Genomic DNA, 23135 nt, shown 5'->3' with positions numbered 1-23135 from the left:
GACAGGAGCTGGGAAATTACCTGCAAGTTCACAGGATGAAGGGTGGCCAAAACAAGGTCCAGGGTCCCTCTGATTCCCCCTACCTCCAAGTTCAGATTCATTAAATGCTGAGTTACTTGTACATCAAAGGAAATGCTTTTACCTACATGTTCAACCACCACCCTAGGAGACTGGCAGTTTTACCCCGATGTTATGGTTGTAGAAAAACTGAGGCTCAGGAACACTGCTCAAGGTCATGTGGCAGATAAATGGCAGAGTAAAGCTTTTATATGAAAGCATCTCAGATATTTTGCAGGTCATTGTAAACAGACAAATCTGTCATGTAGTTGGCTTATTCATCTCAATTGCTGACAGTTTTTCTTAATACTGGCTTTAGCTTCTAGACAATCCCAAATTCCGGATCATCACCAAGATTAAAACCATCGGCAGTACCTATATGGCAGCTTCAGGAGTCACCCCAGATGTCAACACCAACGGCTTCACCAGCTCCAACAAGGTACTCAACCAGCTCAGTGGCCAGAGAGCAGATGGGGCTCTGCCTCTTGAGGCGAGAGGCAGCCCAGGCCAAGCACACGGGGAACCAGAACTTACGGGAGTAGCTAACGTTAAGCACTGCTGCACAGAGGCACTTTGCACTAGTACAGACACCACTGGGACCGAGCAGTGTCGGGTCCCTAAGACAGTGTACACACTGCAGCCGCTGCTGTTCCTCGGCCTGGCACACGGTGCCATGGGAGTGCGGCCACGCTCCCTTCGGTACTTTCCTGAGGACAGGGCAGCAGGACCATCTACACAACTGTGCTGCAGTGAACACATCCGGACTGGGGATGTGGTTTTGTTAAGTCAGACTCGTGAAGTGAGCTCTGTGTACCTACCAGAGGGAGAAGAAATGACCTGTGGGGGCCCTGGTCTCAAGGGCTGTTCTTAAAACCTCATCACCCTGCTTTATCTTACAACTGCCGTCTCCTTTTTATGGATGAGGTCAAAGAGACATGCCTAACTCTCAGGGCTTACAATCTAGTTGAGGAATCAAAACAAAGGACAACTGTCCCAAGTTTCAAGACCAGGTTCAGACAAGATGATGAGACATGGCTCCTGAGCAGACAGACACACAGGAGGCGGAAGAGCTGGGTAGGATTTGTCCTCCCCACCACCACTGCCCAGTCTCTGTCACAGTGATGAGTGGGTGTTAAGAGGGCGCAGACTCCTTTGTGGAAAAAGTAAAGAATAGGCCCTAACCACCAAGTGAAGCGACTGCCCTGCAGACCGTTCAGGAAAGGTAAGGAGGCTGCTATGGTTGTGGGCCCAGACTGGCCCCTGATGCCTTCGTGGCTGCTCTCTGGCACAGGAGGAGAAGTCAGACAAGGAGCGCTGGCAGCACCTGGCTGACCTGGCTGACTTTGCACTGGCCATGAAGGACACACTCACCAACATCAACAACCAGTCCTTCAACAACTTCATGCTGCGCATAGGTGAGGCTCTGACTGCATTGATACAGGGGGTACAGAGTCAGCAGGAGGGAGTGGCCTGGAGGCATTTAGGTTGGTGAGGGTCATGTGCTCATAGAGCTGGAAGGCACCTTAAGGATCTTTGGTCCACGCTGTTCTAGGTGAGCAGACTGAAAAGCTGGCTGACAGAATTATGGTCAGCTGTGCCTGCCCCAGTGTCTCCAATGATAGCTTCCTCCTGAGTCTGGCTGGGAAGTGTGCTGTCTACCTAGGAAATCTACACCCACTGAGGGCTTTGCTCACCTCTTCCCAGCCTCTTAGGAATCAGTCACCTGCTACTTACTACTGGGAATTGGCAGAGGTAGAGGGGAGGTTCCTAATTTCTGATGAGGTTACAGGAGACAAAGTACCAGATCTGTGTTAGGAACTGGCAACTTCTGTGCTAAGCTAATCAGTATGTTGGGTGTAGCTGACAATTTGCTGAGCACATGAAGGCAGGGTAAATAGATCTGAATTCTGCCCTCCAGTACCTTAGAGAGACAGGCTTAATGACGAACATGTTACGTAATCAGACTTATGGTAGGGATGGGGTGACACAGTCTGAGGGGCTGGGAGCTTCCTCTGTAGGTGCAGGCTGGTGCGCGGCTGCACTGACCTTCACACATCTGCCCTAGGCATGAACAAAGGAGGGGTCCTGGCTGGAGTCATTGGAGCCCGGAAACCACACTATGACATCTGGGGCAACACAGTCAACGTAGCCAGCAGGATGGAGTCCACAGGGGTCATGGGCAACATTCAGGTCTGTGCCACGACAGCTGTGCTCGGACACAGGAGCTGGGAACAAAATGCAAGCAGTGTGCGTTCTGCCACACACCGTGTCCTCCTTAAAGAGTGTGGCAGTGCCATGAGGCGAAGGGCAAGAGTGGGAAAGGTGCCTCCATGGCCAAATGCAGAAGGGAGAAGAAAAACCTCGATCCTGTTTGCAAATCGTGACGTCAGTTCTGTGTGCTAATACCCTGCTTCCCGGTCTGAGCTTTTCTGGTGCCTTGTGCCTGCAGCAGCTCCCACTGTAGCCACCCTGCCCGTGGCGGATGGGCCCGGCAGGAAAGCCCCACGGAAGGGCATAGGCAGGGAATAGGAGTTTCCAACGGTGCTGCTGCTGCAGAGTCCACTGCTCGCCCTTCAGAATGACTACTTTGGGGGGAGGGTCCCAGAAAAGCACCCTGGGTTCTGCTGCTCCCTGGGAGGTCGGGAGGAGGGTGCTACAGGAAGGGTGGTACTGCGCATGGGTGCCATCTGGGCAGCCTCGGTCCAGGGTTGCTCTGACCCCAAGCTTTTGTACTGTGTTCTCCCTCTGTAGGTGGTGGAAGAAACACAAGCCATCCTTCGAGAGTACGGCTTCCGCTTTGTGAGGCGAGGGCCCATCTTTGTGAAGGGGAAGGGGGAGCTGCTCACCTTCTTCTTGAAGGGGCGCGACAAGGCAGCCGCGCTCCCGAACGGCTCCTCTGTGACTCTCCCCCACCAGGTGGTGGACAACCCCTGAACAGCACCTTGCCCCACAGTGGTCCAAATGGGAAGGGAATGTATGTTTTGGAATCAAGGGCCTTGGAGAAGGACAAACTACCAAGTCCCAACATTCCCAAACTGTTGACATGCACACTCATGTAGACATTAGATTTAAAATGTCCTCCAGCCTTTTGCTCAGGACCCGCGGGCTCTGAGGGCAGCCACACCACCCTCGGCGAGTCTTCGGCCTCCCGAGAGCACGAGGGTCTCAGGCGCAGTGCCGGTGCGAGGATTCCAGGGCCCTGGTTCTGACCAGCCCTCCTTTCCCACCGAGGCCATGGCCACTGTGAGCAGCAGAGTACCAGAGTGGGCCAACTTGCCTTTGCCGCTGGGGGCGTGGACGGGGAGGCTCAGCTTAAGATGAGGGCTTGGCAGGTGGGACTGCTGCGCTGGCGAACGTCAGCTGCCAGTTGTAACTTGAAAGCAGTGCTTTTTATTCTGAAGTGAGCGCAGGCTGGAGACCAGCTTGTCTCCAGATGGTCCAGGTGAGGTGACAGGGTCCGTGTTCCGACAATCTTGAAGGGGCCTGGAACCCCTGTCACCTTAGTCACAAGAGCAGAAAGTGCAATACTTCCTTTTACCTGGCGGGAGGGAGGGAAAGGGAATTTATTTGAGAGAAAAACATATCAACAGATCTTCTACATTTATATTTGTAACTTTCTGTTAAAACACTTTCCAATACTGCCTTGCCTTTGAGCTCTTGCTGCATTTGCCTTTGCTACCGCTTAAAAGAGAATTTACAGGTATTGATAAAGACCAAGACTTTTATTAAAAGCTTTCTTCAACTTGAATGTGGTCATTGTGGGAACCCTGTTACTCCCCCTCCTCTGAGAAGCGCCTGCTGACTCACCACTGGTCCTGGCCATGTGCCAGGAAGACACAGGAGCCTGAACCAAGACCTCTTGTTCATTCTCCAGCTGCTTTCTTCTAAATGGTGGTCCTAGCTGGCTTTACCATTCCCCTGTGCTCCCCCCAGAGTTAGCTGGAGCTCCCACACTTCCAAGGTTACTTCCTGGTCACCAGGTGTAGAAAGTGGCCATTTTAGAGAGTGAAGCCTGAATACAACTCTGTGTCTTGGGCAGTCATGACTCCTACTTGTGACTGGCAAAAGGGGGACAGGAACTGAAATGGCATGACCTGGCCAGCCAGACAGGTCTGGGTTGAGCCCACACATCTCCCCTCAGCCGAGGAAAGGGCCAGCAGATCCTTGGCCTACAGCTGCAAGAGACCAAGGAGGGAAGGCCCGCTTCTCCATGCAATGACTGAGTTAGGAGCAGACTTCTGACCGTGCTTTTTTATAGCTGACTTAAAACTGCCAGCTCTCTACTGAGATGTTTCAGGAAACAAAATATGAGAGACAAAGAACCCTGATTATTTTATCCACAGTGCTTTCTCCACACCAGTCTTCAAAGGCAGGGTCTACAATATACTGCTCCAAACACACTTCCCTTCTTAACTATTTAATTCATCTCATATGAACTAAGCATGCTAAAAACTTTGTTTTCAAATGTCTCAATAGGAAAATGAGGTGGAGTTAAGCTTTTATAAAAGGCAGAAGTACTTTTTAGTTGAATGGTACATAGCCCTCTCACAAATGACTTCTGCTGCCCTACAACCCAGTCTGATTTTTAGCTAAAACGTATGGTTAAGTCACCATCTCCAAGAACAGATGATCCTGAGCATTTAGCAAGCCACCAGGAGGGAGAACTGTCAAATGCCAATTTCTGTGACCTCAGACTTGCCTGAGGACTTCATTGTCCTGATGAGGGGGGTGTCTGTGTTCATTACAAGGATGTCCCCAGGCAAGGAGTCAGCCCTTCAGTGGTTGTTTACTCACCTTTGATGTGTTCTTAATGAAAAAAACCTAGTAGACCACACTCAAATCCAACCTTTCTTCTCTTCTTGCAAACAAAGCAAACACTTGATGTAGGGGCTTAGTACAGAGTAGGTGTTCATGGCTGGCTCGCTGTTCCTCCCACGAGGGGGAGGAGTCCATCCCTAAAAAAGAAAGACTGTCAATCTCGCCTAGTGCAATTGGGAAAGTCAGAACCTGGATCACTGATATTCTGGACTCAGGTAACTTTTTTTGGTCTGGAGCCAAGAGGCTGGCCCTTACTAGACCAATTTTGAGACCTGGAACTTAGAACAGACTGCTCAGAGAAATAAAAAACTATGGTATAAAACCTGTAGCAGCTTCAAAATTCCTGCCTCCTAACAACATTTTATGCTACTTTTCATGATTACCCATGTCACACTACTATGGTATACTTCACTGAAACAGGTCACAGAAAAGTCTCAGCCAGCTCGGAAAAGTTTCCACTGAGAGGCATCTCTAGAGCACTCGGTGTACACCCACTTGCCACGTCCATTTTGGCTTTGGAGTGAAATGAGCCTTCTGGCTCTTCACCACGGCGACCTGTGACTCAGCCTCATTAGCTGTCTCTTCAAGAGCGGTCTCCAACGAAAACAAATTAGGAGCTGAAAGAACACTGGCTGGGTTGGAAGGACCAAAAGAGGGAAAACTATGATGATTGTTTACTATTTACAGAGAAGAGAGAAAACTGGTAGAAACAGAGAAAATGGTATTTTACTTTGTATTTTTGTGTTTATCATACGTAAAAAAGAAGAAAGTATCCCAAAAGGTACAACGGATGCACTGTACCTATTTCACCCTGTTTCACTCAACCCGAGTGACCCAGAGCCCACTACATTACCTTCTCCACTGTGGCATCCCTCCCCTTCCTTACCTTGATAAGTAACGGTGACATCAGTCGGGAGGGTTACTGTGAGGTCCTTGTAGAGCAGTCTGGCACAGAACGGGAAGGCCTGGCCCCTCGGCTCCGCTTTGTAAGTAAATGACAGTAGATTGCACAGTGAGTTTCTCTGCAAAGGTCCTGCCAGAAAGGCTGCGAAGTCACTCTAATGGAGGTGGGGATCAAAACAGACACGGGCACAGAATTATGGCTCCAAAAGCAGGGAGTGGCTGTGGCACTTCCAACACTGTCCACAAAAATAGGGCCCCATTAATTGTTAGTTAAATTCCAGAGAAAGAACAGAGAAAGGCCCGAAAAGAGAACTAGTGATAGAGATCTGTAAGGTAACTAAGAGTCAGCACCGCCTACCCATGGGAAGCACTAAGTAAGTACACGGCCCGGGTTTGGGGATGCAGGGCAAATACTGTTTCTGCCACGAATTTCGATGACTTCACATACACGGCTGAGTTGCTCTGTTTCTGCACACACATATCAATTTATCTAAATGACAACCAGGAGCTACAGCGCCATTGCAAATGTCTAGAGGGGGAAACTCTAAGCTTGTAAGAGTCAATTATTGCTCATTGCATTCATTACTGTCTCCCCTCCACCTGCCTTCAACACTACCTCAACTGCAACCCTAGTTGTTGCAGGGTAGGGTAGAAGGTAGGGTAGAATTTAGGCAAAGCTGCGTAGTATTCCTCTGTGATATTTCAGATTATTCTGCTTTGCATCTATACCCTAGTTTAGCAAGGCACTTGGTACACAATAGGTTTTCTATCGATTCCAACTGAGAAGTGTAGCAACTATACTCTACCACTTTGTGATGGGAAGAAGGGGTCAAACATAAAATCCTGAGGTCCACCACTGGGGGGTGAATAATCCCTTAACCAGTATTCTTGCTTCAGTGTCATCTACAGTTTCAATAGGGAAAGAAAAGAGTGGAAATACAGCTTGTACACAGTAAGTATTAGAAGGATAACGAACAGACCTCTGACCCAGTTATGAGACATTATAAAATACAAAAGAAAACTCGACCTCCCCCGGCCTCCCGTTTCCCTTTTAAGCCTACCCTAGGCTCATCAAAGGCTATGTAAGGTCCCAGACAGGCACCTGAAGTCGATCTGCCTGGTACTTCCTCCCCGAGTAAGCATTCAGGTGTTCGCAGAGACTGAACAGGAAGTGCTGAATATTAGTCTGTAAGTATTTTGCAGATATCTCCTCCAGGGGGATGAAGGCTGGAATTGAATGGTGATGTATCCGAAGTGGTTTCTGGATGACAAGGTCCACGAAGTAGGAATCCAGCAGGTTCCCCTCAAAAGCAGTCTGGATGCAAACGCAGACGCCCTGGCTCGTCAGTTTCCCACTGAGCCCTGAGACAGACCAGACGGCCCTCAGCATGTCAGGCAACATCGCGCGTCCCAGGCACTGCAGTGCTGCCTAGTACATCAAGGAGGCACTAGAGCAAATGCGTATCAGTCTTTCAACACTAGCTCACTTTGAGTTTGAGTTGTTAAAGCCATGGAATGGTGGAAAAGAAAGAATATCTAAATATCAAATTACTGAGGAAAAGATTTTGGAATTTTCAACGTACCTACTCTTTTTTTCTGAGTGTCAAATAATTCATGGTAGACCCCAGTTCTTCCCACAATCCTCTCGTAGCATAGATAACAGGGAGAATAAATCCCCATTTTAATGGTGAAACAGAGAATTAAGGTATTCAAAACTACCTGACCAGTGGCATAAAGCAAGCCAGCAGTAAAGAAAGTTGTAGTACAGGATCCGGCACACGTTGAATAGCGAAAAAGAATAGTCTAAACCAGCTACCCATCAATCTGTTGCATGAAGAGGCCAATACTGTAGGTAAAGATGCCCACAAACAGCATGTACACTGCAGGGGCAAAACCAATGGTGGAGAAATAAGTCCAGGACTAGTAATTTGTCTACCAAACTCACTCAGTAGAGACCGGAAACCCAGGCTGAAACAGGTCAGGGAAACAGTATACCTGTGAAACGATACGCTTGCAGAATGGCTTTAATGTCTTCCCGTTTTCTTTCCAAAACTTGCTCGCTGACCTGCAGTGTCTGGTCAGGTTCTCCACTGCCTTCCACCTGCGAGACAGACAGGAAGTCAAGGTGGGTCCAGAGGGGCGTGATGCGCCGTCTCCGCCCGTGCCCGCAGCCTGGGTAAGCGGATGCAGAGCATCCCGAACGAGTGTGGAAGGGCGACAGCGGTCCACAGCTGCTGCAAAGCCACAGTCTGGGAGGAATCTCGCAGGTCACGGTGCTAGGAAGCAGAAGCAGAAGCTGTGCTGACCCGAGTGCTGTGAGAGGCGAAAGGGGTGTGATCCAAGTCTAGTCTGAGCGCAGGGTGAGTGACGCCGCTGTGAAGGGCAAGGCTAGAAAGCTGGTTTGGGTGGGGTCGCGCCAGGAGGAGAAGACTGACCCGAAGACGTGGCCCTTGGAGCCACGGCCCAGCGGGTGGTCTCAGACCAACTCTGCCTCTGAGAACCGTCCGTGCCAGTAAGCAACCATACCAGCAAGCAGACAGCTGGACCTGTCCCCAGGACACAGCCAAACGTTTTCAGCTGAGGGCCCTAAAGGAAAGGACAGCACCCCCGGAGCAAGGGCGAACCAAAACGAGACCACCTCACTGGGTTCAGGCGATTTCCCCAAAACCTGAAGTTCCCTCTGGAGGAAGAGATCACAATACAGAATCCCTATTTTTTTTAATATACAATACTTATCATTGAATAAAAATATTTTTTTTACCAGGTACATAAAGAAAGAAAAACAGATGACTGAAAACCAAGGAAAAAGACAAAAGAAAAAGATCTAAGGGGATTCAACCCTCTGAGTTACCAGGCAGGTGAAAATACATGAAATGATACCAAAAGTCAGAATCGATACTGAAGAATCTATAAAAATGAGTCAGATGGAAGCCCTAGAACCAAAAAAATATAGTACTAAAACAGAAATTACATACTGATATATTTTCATATCCAGATTAAATCCCAGAGACAGAAATTAGTGAAGGCACAGGTCACAGCAACTCCCCGCCCATCCCTCCCTACACACGAGCAACTCCACACGAAGAGCCCCAGACAGAGGAAGAGGACGATGAAAATGCATTATTTGAAAGCATACTGGCCAAGTTTTCCAAAGTAAATGAAAAACATGAAGCAAGTAATTTAAGAAGCTCTACAAACACTAAGTAGGCTGAAGAAAGAAAGCCATTCCTAGCCCCATTATGATATAAAATTGCTAAAACCCAGAAACAGACAGAAGCTTAAAAACAGAGGAAAAAGACACATATTCAAACAATAACATACCTGACAGGAGCTACAGAGGTAGAGACAATGGAATGCTGTATCTAAAGTATGAAAGAAAATAACTTCCAATCTGTAACTATTACCTAGCAAAAAATATTCTTCAAAAACTGGAAAACGTAAGGACAGGACAATAAGGGTGTTTTCAAACAAACAAAAACAGAATTTATTGCCAGCAGGCTTACAATAAAAGAAGTACCAAACAAGCTACTTACGCTGAGGGAAGACAATCCCAGACGGAAATCTGGAAGTGCAGGACGTAATAAAAAGCACTGAAAAGGGCAACTATGTGTACACCCAGAGCCAGTGCAAACACCGAAGCTGTCGCCAAGAGTTGCAGCAGCTGCAGAATTAAACATATGACAATACTAGTGTGGTAGGTGTGTGTATGAGAGAAAAGTCAAAGTGTTAGAAGGTTTTGTATTGTCCAGAAAGTTGTAAAAGTACTTTCTGGATAATACTGGAATAACTGGAAGTACGCTCGAGTAAGAAAAAAAGTTCATGTTTTCTCTAGGATAACCACTGCAAGAATAAGGCAAGAATGTATATTTAATAAGGTAATGGGGGAGTAGCATAATAAAGAAATAAAAGGACCAATCCAAACGATGACAAGACAGGAGAAAAGAGAAACAGAGTAAGACATGACAGTGACAGGGTAGACTGAGATACAATGTATCAGTAATCACATTAAAAGTGCACAGACTAAATACTCCAACTAAAAGACAGACTGTCAGGCTGGATTTAAAATACCTAACTGTATGCTACTTGCAAGAGGAAGTACACCTTAAGTGGAAAGAAAAAAGTTTACCACGCAAACTCTAAACAAAAAGAGCTGTCGTAGTTATACTAATATTTGACAGAGTTGGCTTTGACACAAAAAGTTTAACTAAAATAAAAAGGAACATTTCATAATTACGAAAGGTTTACTCAGCCAAGAAGACATAATAAAATTTGTTCGCACCCAGAGTGCGGCACAGACACAACCAAAGGGAAACCATGCACGAGCCTGACACACGCATCCCAGTAACTGGTGAAACAAGCGGTCGCGCACCACACGGTGATGTCCCAGCCAGTGACAGCCAACACGCAGGGCGATGGCCTCGGAAGGTCAGAATGGAGCCACCGAAGACTTCCCACTGCCTGGTGACATCACAGCTATCATAGTGTCGGCGTGCAGTACGCCACGCCCGTGTTTGTGGGGGGACTGCTGCCAACAAAGCTGTTTCCATTACAGAAAAGTATAGCACATAAAATCATGCACGTCTGTAATCCGTGATGAGAGTAAAGGACAGTTGCTGGTTTGTGCACTAACTACCTACAATTTCCACCATTATTTTAGAAAGTACAGTTTCTACTTATTAAAAAAAACTGCTGTAGAATAGCAGCTGTTAGCCCCGACAGCAACGCCACACATCCTGAGTTCACTGTTATCTCTTTTTAAAACACTTTTTGCAACTTTGATATATATGACTCACATTCCATATAATTTACCATTTTAAAGTATACAATTCGGTACCTTTTAGTACATCCGGAGTTGTGTATCCACCACCGCTATCAAATTTTTGAACATTTTCATTATATGAAAAGAATCTCCACACCCCTGGTCATTCCCCAAACCTCAGCCCTATGTAACCACTCATCTGCGTTCTACTTCTTCAGATTTGCTTAGACTGGGCATTTCATGTAAAAGGAATCACACGACATGTGGTCCTTTGTGACCGGCTTCTTGGACTTACTGTTTTCAAGGCTAACCATGTTAGAGCATGTATCAATACTTCATTCTTCTTATTGCCCAGTCATATTCCACTGGATGGATACATGACATACCACGTCTCTTAACTGCACCATTTCCTCTTGTGTTTGATTTAATCTCATGTTGTTTTATAAATTTAGCGTAGGCTAAGTGTAGTGTTTCAGAAGTCTACAGTAGAATACAGTAACGTCCCCGGCTTTTACTCCCTCACCACGGACTCACCCAGAGCAACTTCCAGGCCTGCAAGCTCCATTCACGGTCAAGCACTATATACAGGTACACCACTTTTTATCTTTTATACTGTATTTTTACTGTATCTTTTCTGTGTTTAGATACATTTAAATACACAAATACCACTGTGTGACAAGTGCCTACAGCATTCAGTGCAGTGATGTGCTGTACAGTAAGCTGCACCACGGAGCCCGGGTGTGTGGTGGGCGACACCACCCAGGTTTGTGTGGTGTCCTCTGCCATGCTGCCACAACGATGAAATCACCTAACGAGGCATTTCTCAGAACATGTCCCGTTTTAAGCGGTTTATGACTGCAGACGAGCGAGTCGGCGAGGACATGAAACACTTAAACTCCACCACGAATGCACTGGGTGTACCTGACACGTGCACCACCCGGTACCCAACACGCAAAACCCTCCCTCTCACTCCATACGTGCAATCTACTCCAGATGGAGTATTGTTCTAAAAAGTTTTTAGAAATGATACAAAATATCTTCACGATCTTTAAGTTAGGCAAAAATTCATTAAAGGAAACAAGAATAGTAAGCATAAAACTAGATTCCTAAATCAAACCTTATTAAAATGAAGACTGTTTTCACAAGACGCCACCCGAGAGGGAAAGGGCAAGCCACGGTGTGGGAGATCTGTAACACCTACACCCAACAGAGAACTCTCATCCAAAGTATGTGAAGAACTCTACACTTTAATAACGAGAGATGGACAACCCAATGAAACGTTTGCAAAGCCTTGAAAAGCATGCTTTATAACACAGGACTCTGCAGTGTCTGAAATGGGTAAGTTATTAACATCATCCCTTACCAGGCAAACGTGAATTAATCCACAATGAGATGCTGTTACACTCCCGCTGGAATGTTAGATTTTTTAAACCGACGGTATCAGGTATAGAAAGAGATGTAATAAAACAATGGAACTCTTACACACCGTTGCTGGGAACACAAAATTGGTGCAATCACATTCAAAAACTGTTTGGCATTATTTACTAAAGCCAATCCATATACCTGTGACCCAGCAATTCTACTGAATTCATCTGGCAGAACAGCATATTTTTACACAAAAACGCAGGAACACGACTGTTCACAGCAGCATTATTCTTATTGACACCAAAGTGAAACAGCCCCAATAACCCGAATGTCATAAACAGTCCGACAGGTATACAAACTGTGGAATATTCATAAAACAGTATCACTATGCAGCAATAAAGGAAGAATGACCTCTGCGTCAACAACACGGATGAAACCTCAGACATAACATTCAGCCAAAGAAACCAGAGTTTTACACTTTCACCATTTATACGAAGTTTAAAAGCAAGTAAAACCAAGGTATGACAACAGAAATGGAAAGACTGGCTACTTGAGGGAAATGACTGGCAGGTGCAAGAATGACCTCTAGGCACGGAGGGCATTCCCTACTTCCATCTGTGTGGTGCAGGTGCGTGCACTTTGTAAAAGGTTCTGCACTTTATACAGATTTACGTGTATTTTACTTTAATAAAAGGGTGAAGGCGAGGAGGGAAAGGGAGAGAGAAGTAAAGTGGGGAGTGGAAGAGAGGCGAGACAGTGGGGGGGGAGGGGGAAACAAAGGCCCATATCCCACAGGCAGGGAATAGTTAACGGAAGGGTTTTGAGCAAGAAACCGCTGCAGTGGTTTACGAAAGCATTTTCTTGGCTGTGCAGGATTTACTGGGAAGGTGCACATACGGGAAGAGAACCAACTAGCAGACTGGCATCCAAACCACCTGGTAAATATTCAGGGGCGGTGACGTCCTAGGCTTTCACCTCTTAGCACTGATACTTGAGATGTGGATAGTACTTGAGCTGGTACAACAGAGTGGGGAAGGAAGCACAGAGACCGTCTAGAGGAAAACCTGACAGACCTGGGCTAGACAGAAAACTCAAACCTCAAGTTTACTGTGAAGTTTCAAGCCTGGGTAACAGAAAACTGACATTAATGACAAAGTACCAATGGCTCGCCCTGACCAGGTAGCTCAACTGATTAGAGATCCTCCCAACGTGCCAAGTTTGTAGGTTCGCTCCCCAGTCAGGGCACATACAAGAATCAACAAATGAAAACATAAGTGGGACAACCAATCTATAGCTCTGTCTCTGAAATCAATTGATTAAAAAATGTACCAATGCCTCAAGTCAGGCTCAGATCGAGGTAACAGGTTCCTGTCTGAAGGCAGGTGAAGAGACTATTTATTATGAAGAACTTGCCTGGGCCGTCGGGAATGCCTGACAACTGTTGGCTAATATTGATGTCAGCTGAGACTCTACAGGTTTGATGAGGGATCAAGGACTGAAATCGATGCAGTAGGATCACAGGTAAAACCCGTCAAGCCAAGCGGCAAATTCCCGGATCACCTGCTCCAGACCCCAGCAAAGCTGCCGTCAACCGGCCCTCTACTCACCCTGGCCCGACGCTGCTGCACCTCAGCCCTCAGCCTGGCCCGACGCTGCTGCACTTCAGCCCTCAGCCTATCGCGCAGGCTTCTCAGCAGGTGGATCTTTCTTCCCAGAGTGCTTTCCACTGCCTGTACACCCTGTGGCTCTTCAAATTTTTTCCGGGATCTAGTTTCTAGTCTTTCCAAGTGAGCTAGAACACCTGAAGAAAGTAAAAAGAGAATCTGTCAAGAAACCAAGGATTTCTAACTCTGGCCACAGACAGCATTTCAGGGCCCTAATTTACAAAACCCGAAGAGCTGACAAGAGAAATCAAAGATCAGCAACCTCTCAGCCAACTGAGAGGTACAAGTGGTTCCTAACCAGGACAACGTCAAACACAACATTATCTGGATAGAGCTGATCTTGGCTACCCATGATAACCCAGAGGAAACACGCACTCACCAAATTCACCGACTCTCTCAGAAATGTTTTTAAAATGTAGAATTGGTTTTAATGCATGTTTTCCTGAAGTGCTAATGCATAATTCTGTGAAGCTCTGAAAAAGTACTAGTATAGGACTATGCGGACACGAACTAAAGGTAGTGTCCACAAACATTACTGGGTGTTAGAGCGGAAACACGCTCACCACCGGACAGAATCTTGGAGGTAAATTTCTATTTCCTACAGACTAAGGCACAATATAGGTGCATCTCATTCTACTGTGTTTCACAGATGTTGCATTTCTGTTTTTGTTTTTTAAACAAACTAAAGGCAACAACCCCGACCGGGGTAAAAAAAAAAATCACAACTCGCTTTATTGCAGTGGTCGGGAACTGAACTGGCAGCATCCCTGAGGGATGTCGGCTCAGTAAGGGTCATATTTTCATAAGGCTAATCAACTCTTAATAAAGCGTTTGCTGAGCACTTCCTACATAGTAACACACTTGTGCTACATGATTTACTTGCATAGCATGTGAAGAATAAAAGCATTTATCAACTATTTCCTATTCATAAGGTGTGTATTCAATGCTTTAACTGAGAAGCAGGAAAAACATGGCTTATCTAATTCCCACAGCCACCACCACAATTCCCCTCCCTTTCCAGGTGAAAAAACTGAAGCAGAGAAAGGTAAACAGCTGGCCCAAGACCACAGTATGTATATTGGCAGAGCTAGCACTCAAACCCAGACCTAACCAACTGCCAAAGCCATGGCCTGGCACTCTCACAGGAGTTGGGCATAAAAGGCCCCCCAAAAACCCTGGGAAGAGAGAAAGACACCTGTAGCTCTGAACAGAAACACTGAGCATATTATGCACTCAAGTTATTACTTTAAAAAGGGGCGGGAGCCTAGAAATATGTTAAGTAATTTTTCCCTAATGCTCTTAGCTCACAGGCCCTTTAAGTTCAATACAGGCACGTCTCCAGGTGGTACCGGTTCAGTTCCAGACCGCGGCAATAAAGTGAGTCCTAACTTTTGGCAGGTGGAGGGTTTTGCCTTCAGTTTGTAAAACCCGCAACACCTGTGAGGCGCAATGGGGCTATGCTGGTATTAGTTCCCTTCACTATTCTCCCCAAAAGGACAGATCGCACAACAGTTCGAGGAGGAAAGGGGTCTTTCGACCTGGCACCTTTGAGCAGCAGTAGTAAAGGGCTGGTAAAGACAACTATTTGAATACCTCCTTTGGACTCGCCCTCCTGACTTAAAGCATTCGCTGGGTCCATCTCCTCCTCGGATTCTCAAGAGCCTTCCTAGGAAGCTGCGCAGGCACCTAGATTTCCTTGCTGGCAAAAGAAAAAATGGCAAGGAAGTGACATTGAGACAAGCCCAGACGGTAGGGCACGTAACTCACTCAACACCCCAAGTGGCACCGCCAGGACTCCTCTTACCAAACCCGCCCTTTCCCGGGCGGTGTCCACGTCCCCCTGGCCGGGCCTGCGTGCTGCCCAAGGCACGGCCCCACCGGTTCGGCCGAGTTGCCTTCCAAACGGAAGGAGCTGTGGAAGGGTGTTTAGCCTTCCACCCTGGTCACCGTCCCGACCCTCACTGCGTGTGATTTCCCCTGACCTCCTCTCCTCTCGCTCACCCAGTACAGGGACGAAAGTTCCCGCGGTTCTCGAGTTCAAACCCCAGCCAATCGGACCCAGCATGCTTTGCGCACCCACCATACAAAACATGGCCGAGCGCAGGGCTCCTCCCTGATCCCGGCATGCACCGGGGAATAGGCCGGGTCTTAGCGCTGGGTAGGAAGATGGCGGCAACTGGCGCAGAGCCGCAGATCTTGGTACAATACTTGGTGTTACGAAAGGACCTATCGCAGGCTCCGTTCTCCTGGCCAGCGGGCGCACTGGTAGCGCAGGCCTGTCACGCAGCCACTGCGGCCTTGCACACTCACCGCGATCATCCTCACACTGTTGCTTATCTCCAGGAGCTGGAGCGCATGCGCAAGGTGGTGCTTGAGGTGAGGCGCTGGACCTAGGGGGCGGGGAGCTCTGGACGTCGGAGCGGAGGTGGGTGTGGTCTTAAGTCCGCTGGCCGGGCTTCGGGGCGTTAGTGGGGAAGACTTTTTTTTTTTTAATTGGCGGGGCCGCGGGGAGGGGAGGAGGAGTCTTTAGCATCTAGATTTTGGAAGCGGTTCTGGGGGCACTTGAACTACTGCACAGAGAGACTCTTCCCTTGGCTGAGGGGTGCCTGACTGTGACAAGTGGACATTGGGTTCGTTTTTACTGCTTTCTGCCCCCCTCTGGTCTCACCTGCGTCCCTCTAAGTAAATACCTGTGTGGGAGGAGGCCGGTGGAACGAAACCCGCCTTTCTACCTGTGCACTGGGCCGGCCTTTCAGTGCCCCGCGGAGAGTGGGGTTCCTCCCCATTCCCGCAAAACCGATCTGGGATAAGGACACGGGATTCCTTGTTGGTGGTGAAGTCAAACCGAAGCATTTATCTGGGCACGACGCCAAATTATTTGAAAACAAATGTGAACCGCAAATTGAACGTATCATCCCAAACACCAGGAGTGTGAAATAACCGTAAGGTCATCTTTGCAGATGGCCAAACAGATCTTATCCTTACCCTTACCCTTAGTAATTTCTGCTCTAGAAATGTTGCTAAGAAAGTAATCGGGTGCATTCAAAGAGCATTGTACAAGGACTATTCATAGGAGCACTTTATAATGGTAAAAACTGTGGAAATCACTAAATTTACAATACTAGGGATTGGTTAACTTATGTCCTTACAATGGATTGTGAAACTAGTGTAAATCACTTCTGGAGCATATTTAGTTGGATGGAAAAGTGCTCATGATATGATGCTAAAGGGAGCATCACATCATGATCCAAATTTTGAAAGAAAAACTAAGGAAATACATCTGAATATTAAGCTGCAAGTGGTGGGATTTTGGTTATTTCCCAGTGCTTCTATTTTTATTTTCTGTATTAAGCACATATTTTATAATGAGAAAAAATGCTTTTATTTTCAAGCTTTTTTCCCCCCTCATAAAATGTATTTCTTTTAAATAAATAACCAAACCAAAGCCCTGGGGTGGAGGGGTGGGGTAGTAATCCCTTTATTGGCCAGGTGGCAAAAGCAGATTATCTTGCAAGACAAAAATTACTGTGGGGTAGTGAAACATCAAACAGGATCTTGTAGTGTAATGTCTTCAGACTCTATAAGTAGGCAGAAAAGAAGCAGACAGCTTTTCATTTAGATTCTTTTTATAGGAAGAGGGCCTCAAGAAGTCACCTGGTTCAGACATCCCCCCTCTCCCTCCCCATCCGGTAGATAATATATTTACTCTTTTCCCCTCAGATGAGATGTATGAAGCCCACAGGTAATCCCCTGAGTTTAAAAGACACCTGGTGGTTCCTAGTTGTTAGCCATGACTCAAGAAAGGGACTTAGGAGTCACCATTGATTAAATTAAGGTGCTGCTGTAGCTACAAAGACCAAAAAATATATGCCAAGATTACTGTGTGCCAGGCACAAATCTGAGCCTAATTTCACTGAATCCACACTACTACTAGGAAGCATTATCACCTCTGGTTTATGAAGGGGAAACAAAGGCTCAGCTAAGTCAATAACTTGAGAAAGATCCCACAATCAGTGAGTGGTAGGGCAAGGGTTTGGACTCATGCTATGGTGGCGCCTGGTGCGGTGCTGAAGAAGGGAGAGTTGGCAGAGAGGGGAGACTGTAAATTCTCTTGGAGACCGGCTCTCCCTGAAGGATTCAATAGCGTTATTGCTCAACCCCCACATCCTCTAATTTGAAAAAACAAGCCCAGAGTTATAGCAATTTATGCCTTCACAGGGAAAAAGATACCTTATGCAACATGACATACTGCTTTACTTTTTGAATGATAGTTTTAATACTGACTGTAATGGGCTTCAGCATGGGTGATAAGGGTGGTGAGGACAAAATTTCCAAAGTTTGTTAGAGAATAGTTTGCCTTCCCCTGAGTTAACTAGTGGGAACTATCCCAGAAGGAAAATCTTAGGTTTAGGTGGAGGAGGGTAGGAGGGTAAGAGGGAGGTGGAGGTGGCGTGATTTCAGAAATCCTTCTAGTTGGAGTCAACTCTTAAAGTCAGAGCTGGCTGAAATATTAGGTTAGCTATTTGGGCACCAGCCATAAGAGAACTAGGAAATGCATAATGCAAATTACCGATAATGCAGACAGCATCTCAAGAAAGAAGAGAAATATCTCCATTTTATAAACAGGAACAGTAAGCATCTCCCCTTCTTCTCCTCTGCCCCCAGCCCCTCCCCAGCCGCTGGGCAGTTCACCTAAGGTCCTACAGGGAGAGAACGGAACATGGAGCAATGAGGCTGTTGCTTTTGGAGCCGTGCTCTATGGCTCCTCTGGGAGAGCTGCTCCCCCACTTCCAGTTAAGAGGAAGGCCCCTTCCTGCACACTTTTTGTTCATGGAGTTGACACTTCCTAAATGGGCTGCTCAGTCTGTGTTCTGTGTTCTGCTTCTTGGAGGCCCCAGACGAGACCACCCTAAAGGAGCTGGCTGAGACCCTGCAACACAAGAACATTGAGCACGTGCTGTGGCTGGAGCAGCCAGAGAATATCGCCACTTGCCTCGCACTCCGCCCCTACCCCAAGGACGAAGTGAGCCAGTATTTGAAGAAGCTCCGATTGTTCAAATGACTGATGGCGCTGAGACTTGCTTTGATACGTGTAGTGTCACCTGGGTCCAGACCCTGCGCCATCCATCCCGAAGCATCACATACTCCGTTCAGTGGCAACTCACTCTGCTGTTAAGTTAGGACAGTTTCTCGAGGGTCAAACACATGCTCACATTAAAGTTGTCACTAATTAGTACTTCCTCTTTGTTTTTAATCCTCACCCGAGGACATGCCGATTGATTTTAAAGCGAGGGGAAGGGAGGGAGAGGGAGAGAAACACACACTCATGTGAGAGAGAAACATCAATGGGTTTATGCCCCAACCAGGGACTGAATCCTCAACTGAGCCATGTGCCCTGACTGGGAATCGAACCCACCACCTTTCGGCAACTGAGCCACACAGGGAAAGCAGGTGAGCAGCAATATTGATTATGGTCATTGCTCAAATAGAACATTTGGTTAGACTCGTATACAGGGGTCAAGGAAATGCCTTTCCATTTTTGTTAGGACTAATAGAGTTCTTCCAGTAATCCAGGTTTAAAACTTTGCCTTTGAACTCCTTATTTCTTATTCATACCCAGTTATTGTTGAATCTAGGACATCAACTCTAAGATTTACCATTATTTTATGTGTTAAGGTACTGCCAATTAAAGATACACAATTAAGATGTATTTTAATTTCAAATATGTTAAAATACACACATTTCTTCAAGTTGATGAAATTTGTCGAGTACTGAATCTATTTTCCTGTAGTCGCAGGTGCTGCCACCCTGTGTCAGGCTCTGTCTTTGCTCATCGGAGTGCCCCACAGGTCCGCTCACCTCTAGCGTGTCCTGGGTACAACCCAGCAAACGTTCTGCCGTGCGGTTTATGTAGAGTCACTGAGCACCTTGTTCGGTAATAGGCTCCCATTAGCCCATGGAGTGAAATCAGAGCTCCTTAGCTTAACCTTCAGGCCCTCCACATTCATTTTCCTACCTACCTTTTTAGACGAATACTCTATTCCCTTATCCAAACTTGTGTCAGCAGAGACCCCGGCTGCACCCTCCAGTCTCTGGTCTGGGAGTTCTTTGTAACTCTCCCCTCCCTACCCTGCCTCTGGACTGAAACTGTTTCTGGCTGGAGTGCTGTACTTTCACAAGTCTTATCAGCCAAAATGATCATTACCTTCTCTGAATGACTGTAACACTGTAGCATTTAAAATATTTCTGTAAACATTTGGAGCCCTGGCTGGTATGCTCAGTGGATTGAGCACGGGCCTGCGAACCACATGATGGCGGTTCGATTCCCAGTCAGGGCACGTGCCTGGGTTGCAGGCCAGTTCCCAGCAGGGGACTCACGAGAGGCAACCATACATTGATATTTCTCTCCTTCTCTCCTTCCCTTCCCCTCTAAAAATAAAATCTTAAAAAAAAAAATTGGAGACATCGATTGAAATCGCCTGGATATCTGTGAAGCAGTTTGTAAAGGGCAGTTTGTTCAACAGATATGTTGAATGTCTACTGTGACAGGTTATCCCAGGAGCTGAGGATATAAAGATGAAAGGTTTTACTCAGGTAGCTAAGAATCTAGTGAGAAGACAAAAATAACAGAAATGTATGTGGGAATAATGGGTTTACCTTCCTCCCCACATCCCCTAGATACCAAGACCAGTGAGATACTACATACAATGATTTTCCTTCATAAGAGATGGTCACTTGAAACTAGGAGAGTGGATAGAGAATTAACAGTGCTGAGGGCAGAGCCAGCCCCGCCCCCTGCCCCCCCCACAGGAAGGCAAGTGAAGAGTTTCAAGGAGGAGAGGGGATCAAGTGCAGCATAGAATTTCAGTGAATAGGAACTGAAAACATTCAGCAACTGGGAAGCATTGGTTAACTTGGTGCAAGCAGTTTAAACAGCACCTGAGGGTGGGAATGAGACTGGAGGCTATTGAGACAATAACTGAAAAAGAGGTAAGAGGCGGGGACTCTTCTTTCAAGCTTGAGTGGGAGGAGGGAATGACAATTGAATAGGGGCCGCAAAGGTGGGTGCTGAGTCCCATAGAGGGAATTTTCTCAGATACTTCAGCAAGTTGATGGGTGAGAAGAAGGGTAAGAAGAGATTGAAGTTAGTAAAAAAAAGAGTAACTGATAAAAGAAGTCCGGAAAAATGTGGAAGAGGTAGGGTCGAGGGCATGGGGAAGGACTGGTCTTCAATTGGGACAGAGAGAGAAACCTTCGTTTTTGAGACTGGAGGAGAGGAAGTAGAGGAAGGTGTGGATGTCTCTAAGTTTATAAATTCAAAGAGGAAGGAAGTTGGAGTTGATATACCTGTTGACTTAATTTTATTCCATGAGGTAGGAAGCAGATAGTCTCCTGTAACAGTGAGCAAACTTACAGTTCACTGTATTACATAGCACAGTGGTTAAGGGTTCAGACTAGTTGGTGTCAAATGACCCAAGGCCAAATACTGGCTCTCATACATTCAAGCTGTGTGGACTCGGGCAAGGCACTCAACTTCTCTGAGCTCCAATGCTTTCATGTGTGAAATAGGGGCTTATAAGGGTGCTAGGTGGGATGACTGTGTTGCTGGTACAAATCTCTTAGAAAAGTGTCCGTGCACTTGGTGCTAGAACCTAAGCGTAAAAATCTATTTTAAGATAGAGTCCTCAAAGAGCTGCCTTCAGAGAGCTTTTGGCCAAGTCAGCCAGTTGCCTGATTCATTTTTTGCTAAGGAGTGATACAATCCAAGAATCTTCAAGCACTCCTGCTGTTCCCATTCAAGACAATTAGGAACATGTTTCCAAGTGGCACGGCATCTTAAACTGATTTTTAAAAGAACTCTGAATTCTGCAGTGAGACATATGGTAACGCCAGAAAGAGAGAGATGTGAGTCTACATAACTGGGAATTAACTGCTCAGGCAAATCCCTAAAGCGGAGATCTGAGCATAAAACTTAAAATGGGGAAAGGAGAGGCCCTCGTTCTGACCCAGTGTGAGAGCAGGACAGTAGCAGGGAAGTTGCAGATTTTCTTGCGTCAGTTAAGACTGTTATCATTTGAAGCGTACCAGTGATTTTCAAAGTGTGGTCCCTCAAACAGCATCACTTGGGTACTTGTTAGAAATACGGTACACATTCTCCACTGAATCGACCACCTGTATTAATCTAGAAGCAGCCTGGTCCCAGGAGGCAGCCATCGGAAAAGGTGAACAATAAATATGTGTGATTTAGAATCAACACATTCTAATAGTGTATCATGTGCTTACAGGATGGAGAGCAAGAATCTGGCACCAACCACGTACACCACATCTGGCGTTGCACACAAAGTTAACAAGACAGGATGTACTCTCCAACAGCAAAAATTGTGCCGCAAGCCCTAGAATAGATGATAGATCCTTGACAAGAATCTACTATGCTTTATAAGTTTCTTATATGTAGAAATGTGTAATTAATGAAGTGTGTCCAGTCATGCTAGTCAAGCCTGACAATTTTATGTTGCAGGCAGTCTTGTCTCAAGTTTAAATTCAGAAAGCCTTTGACTTGCCTGAGATCAAAGTCAGTGGCAGGACCAGGGTTGAAAACCAGGTTTTCTGTCTATCCCGTTTTCTCCTAACCTCTCGCCGTGGGTCACCTGTGTGCTTTCAGGGCGGTTGCCGAAGCCCTGGGAAGCTGTCTTCCATTTTACATTCGTTAATTGACACTCTGGATTATAAATCATCCTCCTGTGATTGCGAGTTGTATGACTCAATACCCTAGGGCCCAATTATCACTGGATGAGCTGACAAAATTGTTTCTGAACTTGTAAAACTGAGAAGCAGTGTCTAGGTCGTTGTTTCTCATGGGGCTGACAGAATGCAGAGGGCTCCCCTCGAGGCGCTTGTTAAGAGCACATTTGAGTGCCGCTCAACGTCCATCCTCCCCACAGGTCCTGAGATGCCATCCTCGGGGTGTGTTCTGTGCCTCCTGGTTGAGAATCTTGGCAACAGCGAACCCGTGTTATTGACGGGAAGGTGTCAGTGTGGAAAAATGGCTGTGAGCCACTGCTCTTGGCTACCATTGCCTCACAAGTTTTAGCTGTCCTCTGAGGTCAAGTTTGGCACAGAGGAGGGGACTCATCTAAGTATGGGAGTATGGGGACAAGTAAAGACTTCTTCGAAAGGGCATCTAAATTGAAGTCTTGAAAGGAGAGCCAGAAGAAAGGAGGAGCATCACAGGCTAAGGAATGAAAATGAATATGGACGTGGAAGTGAGAATGTAGATAATAAATTAAAAAACTAAGACCATTTGTTTAGAGAGTATGGAAGGTGATGGTGCTGAAATAGTAGAGTGATTTCAGATCAACCATAGGTAAGAAGCAGTCACTCACAGATGGTGGAGGTTGTGTTTAGAAAGATTTCACTGATGACTGTTAAAGCTTGAATGTAAGAGGCACGAAGGTGGTTATTGAATCATCCAAAAAGATAATTAAGTCCTGAATTTGGTCTATGATTGATAGGGTTAGAAAAGAAAAGGTAGCTATGAGATGCTACAAAGGATAACTTTTTGCAATTTG

General features: G+C 46.5%; 3 protein-coding genes across 6 annotated transcripts in view; 2 read left to right on the top strand and 1 right to left on the bottom strand.

The window, feature by feature from the left end:
• The window catches only part of ADCY3 (adenylate cyclase 3), a 60387-nt gene extending 56582 nt beyond the window's left edge, over positions 1 to 3805 (top strand). Inside the window, exons 19-22 of one of the 2 annotated variants that reach the window (XM_053666929.1) lie at positions 377 to 496; positions 1349 to 1472; positions 2123 to 2247; positions 2809 to 3805. In XM_053666929.1, coding sequence (XP_053522904.1) covers positions 377 to 496; positions 1349 to 1472; positions 2123 to 2247; positions 2809 to 2991 — 552 coding nt within the window. In that variant the 3' untranslated portion in view covers positions 2992 to 3805. Of the gene's footprint in view, positions 1 to 376; positions 497 to 1348; positions 1473 to 2122; positions 2461 to 2808 lie in introns of those variants that run through there. The other variant, XM_053666928.1, reaches the window with a different exon arrangement.
• Positions 234 to 15735, bottom strand: CENPO (centromere protein O). Of its 3 annotated transcripts, none has more exons than XM_037146737.2 (8): positions 15647 to 15735; positions 15160 to 15265; positions 13510 to 13703; positions 7774 to 7879; positions 6881 to 7140; positions 5762 to 5933; positions 4852 to 5012; positions 234 to 3595 (listed from the first exon to the last, which is right to left on the bottom strand). In XM_037146737.2, exons 2-7 carry the CDS (start codon positions 15203 to 15205, stop codon positions 4879 to 4881), a joined length of 912 nt encoding a protein of 303 aa, XP_037002632.2. In that variant the 5' UTR covers positions 15206 to 15265; positions 15647 to 15735; the 3' UTR covers positions 234 to 3595; positions 4852 to 4878. The 3 variants fall into 3 exon arrangements, with proteins under 3 accessions (XP_037002632.2, XP_053522906.1, XP_053522907.1); XM_053666931.1 differs by having other exon boundaries at positions 15568 to 15654; XM_053666932.1 differs by lacking the exon at positions 15647 to 15735 and adding an exon at positions 15371 to 15557.
• Positions 15691 to 18802, top strand: PTRHD1 (peptidyl-tRNA hydrolase domain containing 1). Its single transcript, XM_037146738.2, has 2 exons — positions 15691 to 15942; positions 18458 to 18802. Exons 1-2 carry the CDS (start codon positions 15691 to 15693, stop codon positions 18626 to 18628), a joined length of 423 nt encoding a protein of 140 aa, XP_037002633.1. The 3' UTR covers positions 18629 to 18802.
• The last annotated feature ends 4333 nt before the right edge of the window (positions 18803 to 23135 follow it).

This window comes from Artibeus jamaicensis, unplaced genomic scaffold (assembly GCF_021234435.1).
Source record: "Artibeus jamaicensis isolate MK-2021 breed Jamaican fruit bat unplaced genomic scaffold, CSHL_Jam_final contig_465, whole genome shotgun sequence".
NCBI classification, from domain to species: domain Eukaryota; kingdom Metazoa; phylum Chordata; class Mammalia; order Chiroptera; family Phyllostomidae; genus Artibeus; species Artibeus jamaicensis.
This window is presented reverse-complemented; position numbering and strand designations above follow the sequence as displayed.

What these genes read in the sequence shown, in the direction of transcription:
- CENPO (XM_037146737.2), bottom strand. Translation starts at nt 15,205, where the DNA reads ATGGACCCAGCGAATGCTTTAAGTCAGGAGGGCGAGTCCAAAGGAG. An exon ending in TGCAGCAGCGTCGGGCCAGG is followed by an intron (nt 7,880 to 13,509) that starts GTGAGTAGAGGG and finishes TCTGTCTCGCAG; the next exon opens with GTGGAAGGCAGTGGAGAACC. An exon ending in ACCAGGCAGATCGACTTCAG is followed by an intron (nt 5,934 to 6,880) that starts GTGCCTGTCTGG and finishes CACCTCCATTAG; the next exon opens with AGTGACTTCGCAGCCTTTCT.
- PTRHD1 (XM_037146738.2), top strand. Translation starts at nt 15,691, where the DNA reads ATGCACCGGGGAATAGGCCGGGTCTTAGCGCTGGGTAGGAAGATGGCG. An exon ending in TGCGCAAGGTGGTGCTTGAG is followed by an intron (nt 15,943 to 18,457) that starts GTGAGGCGCTGG and finishes TGCTTCTTGGAG; the next exon opens with GCCCCAGACGAGACCACCCT.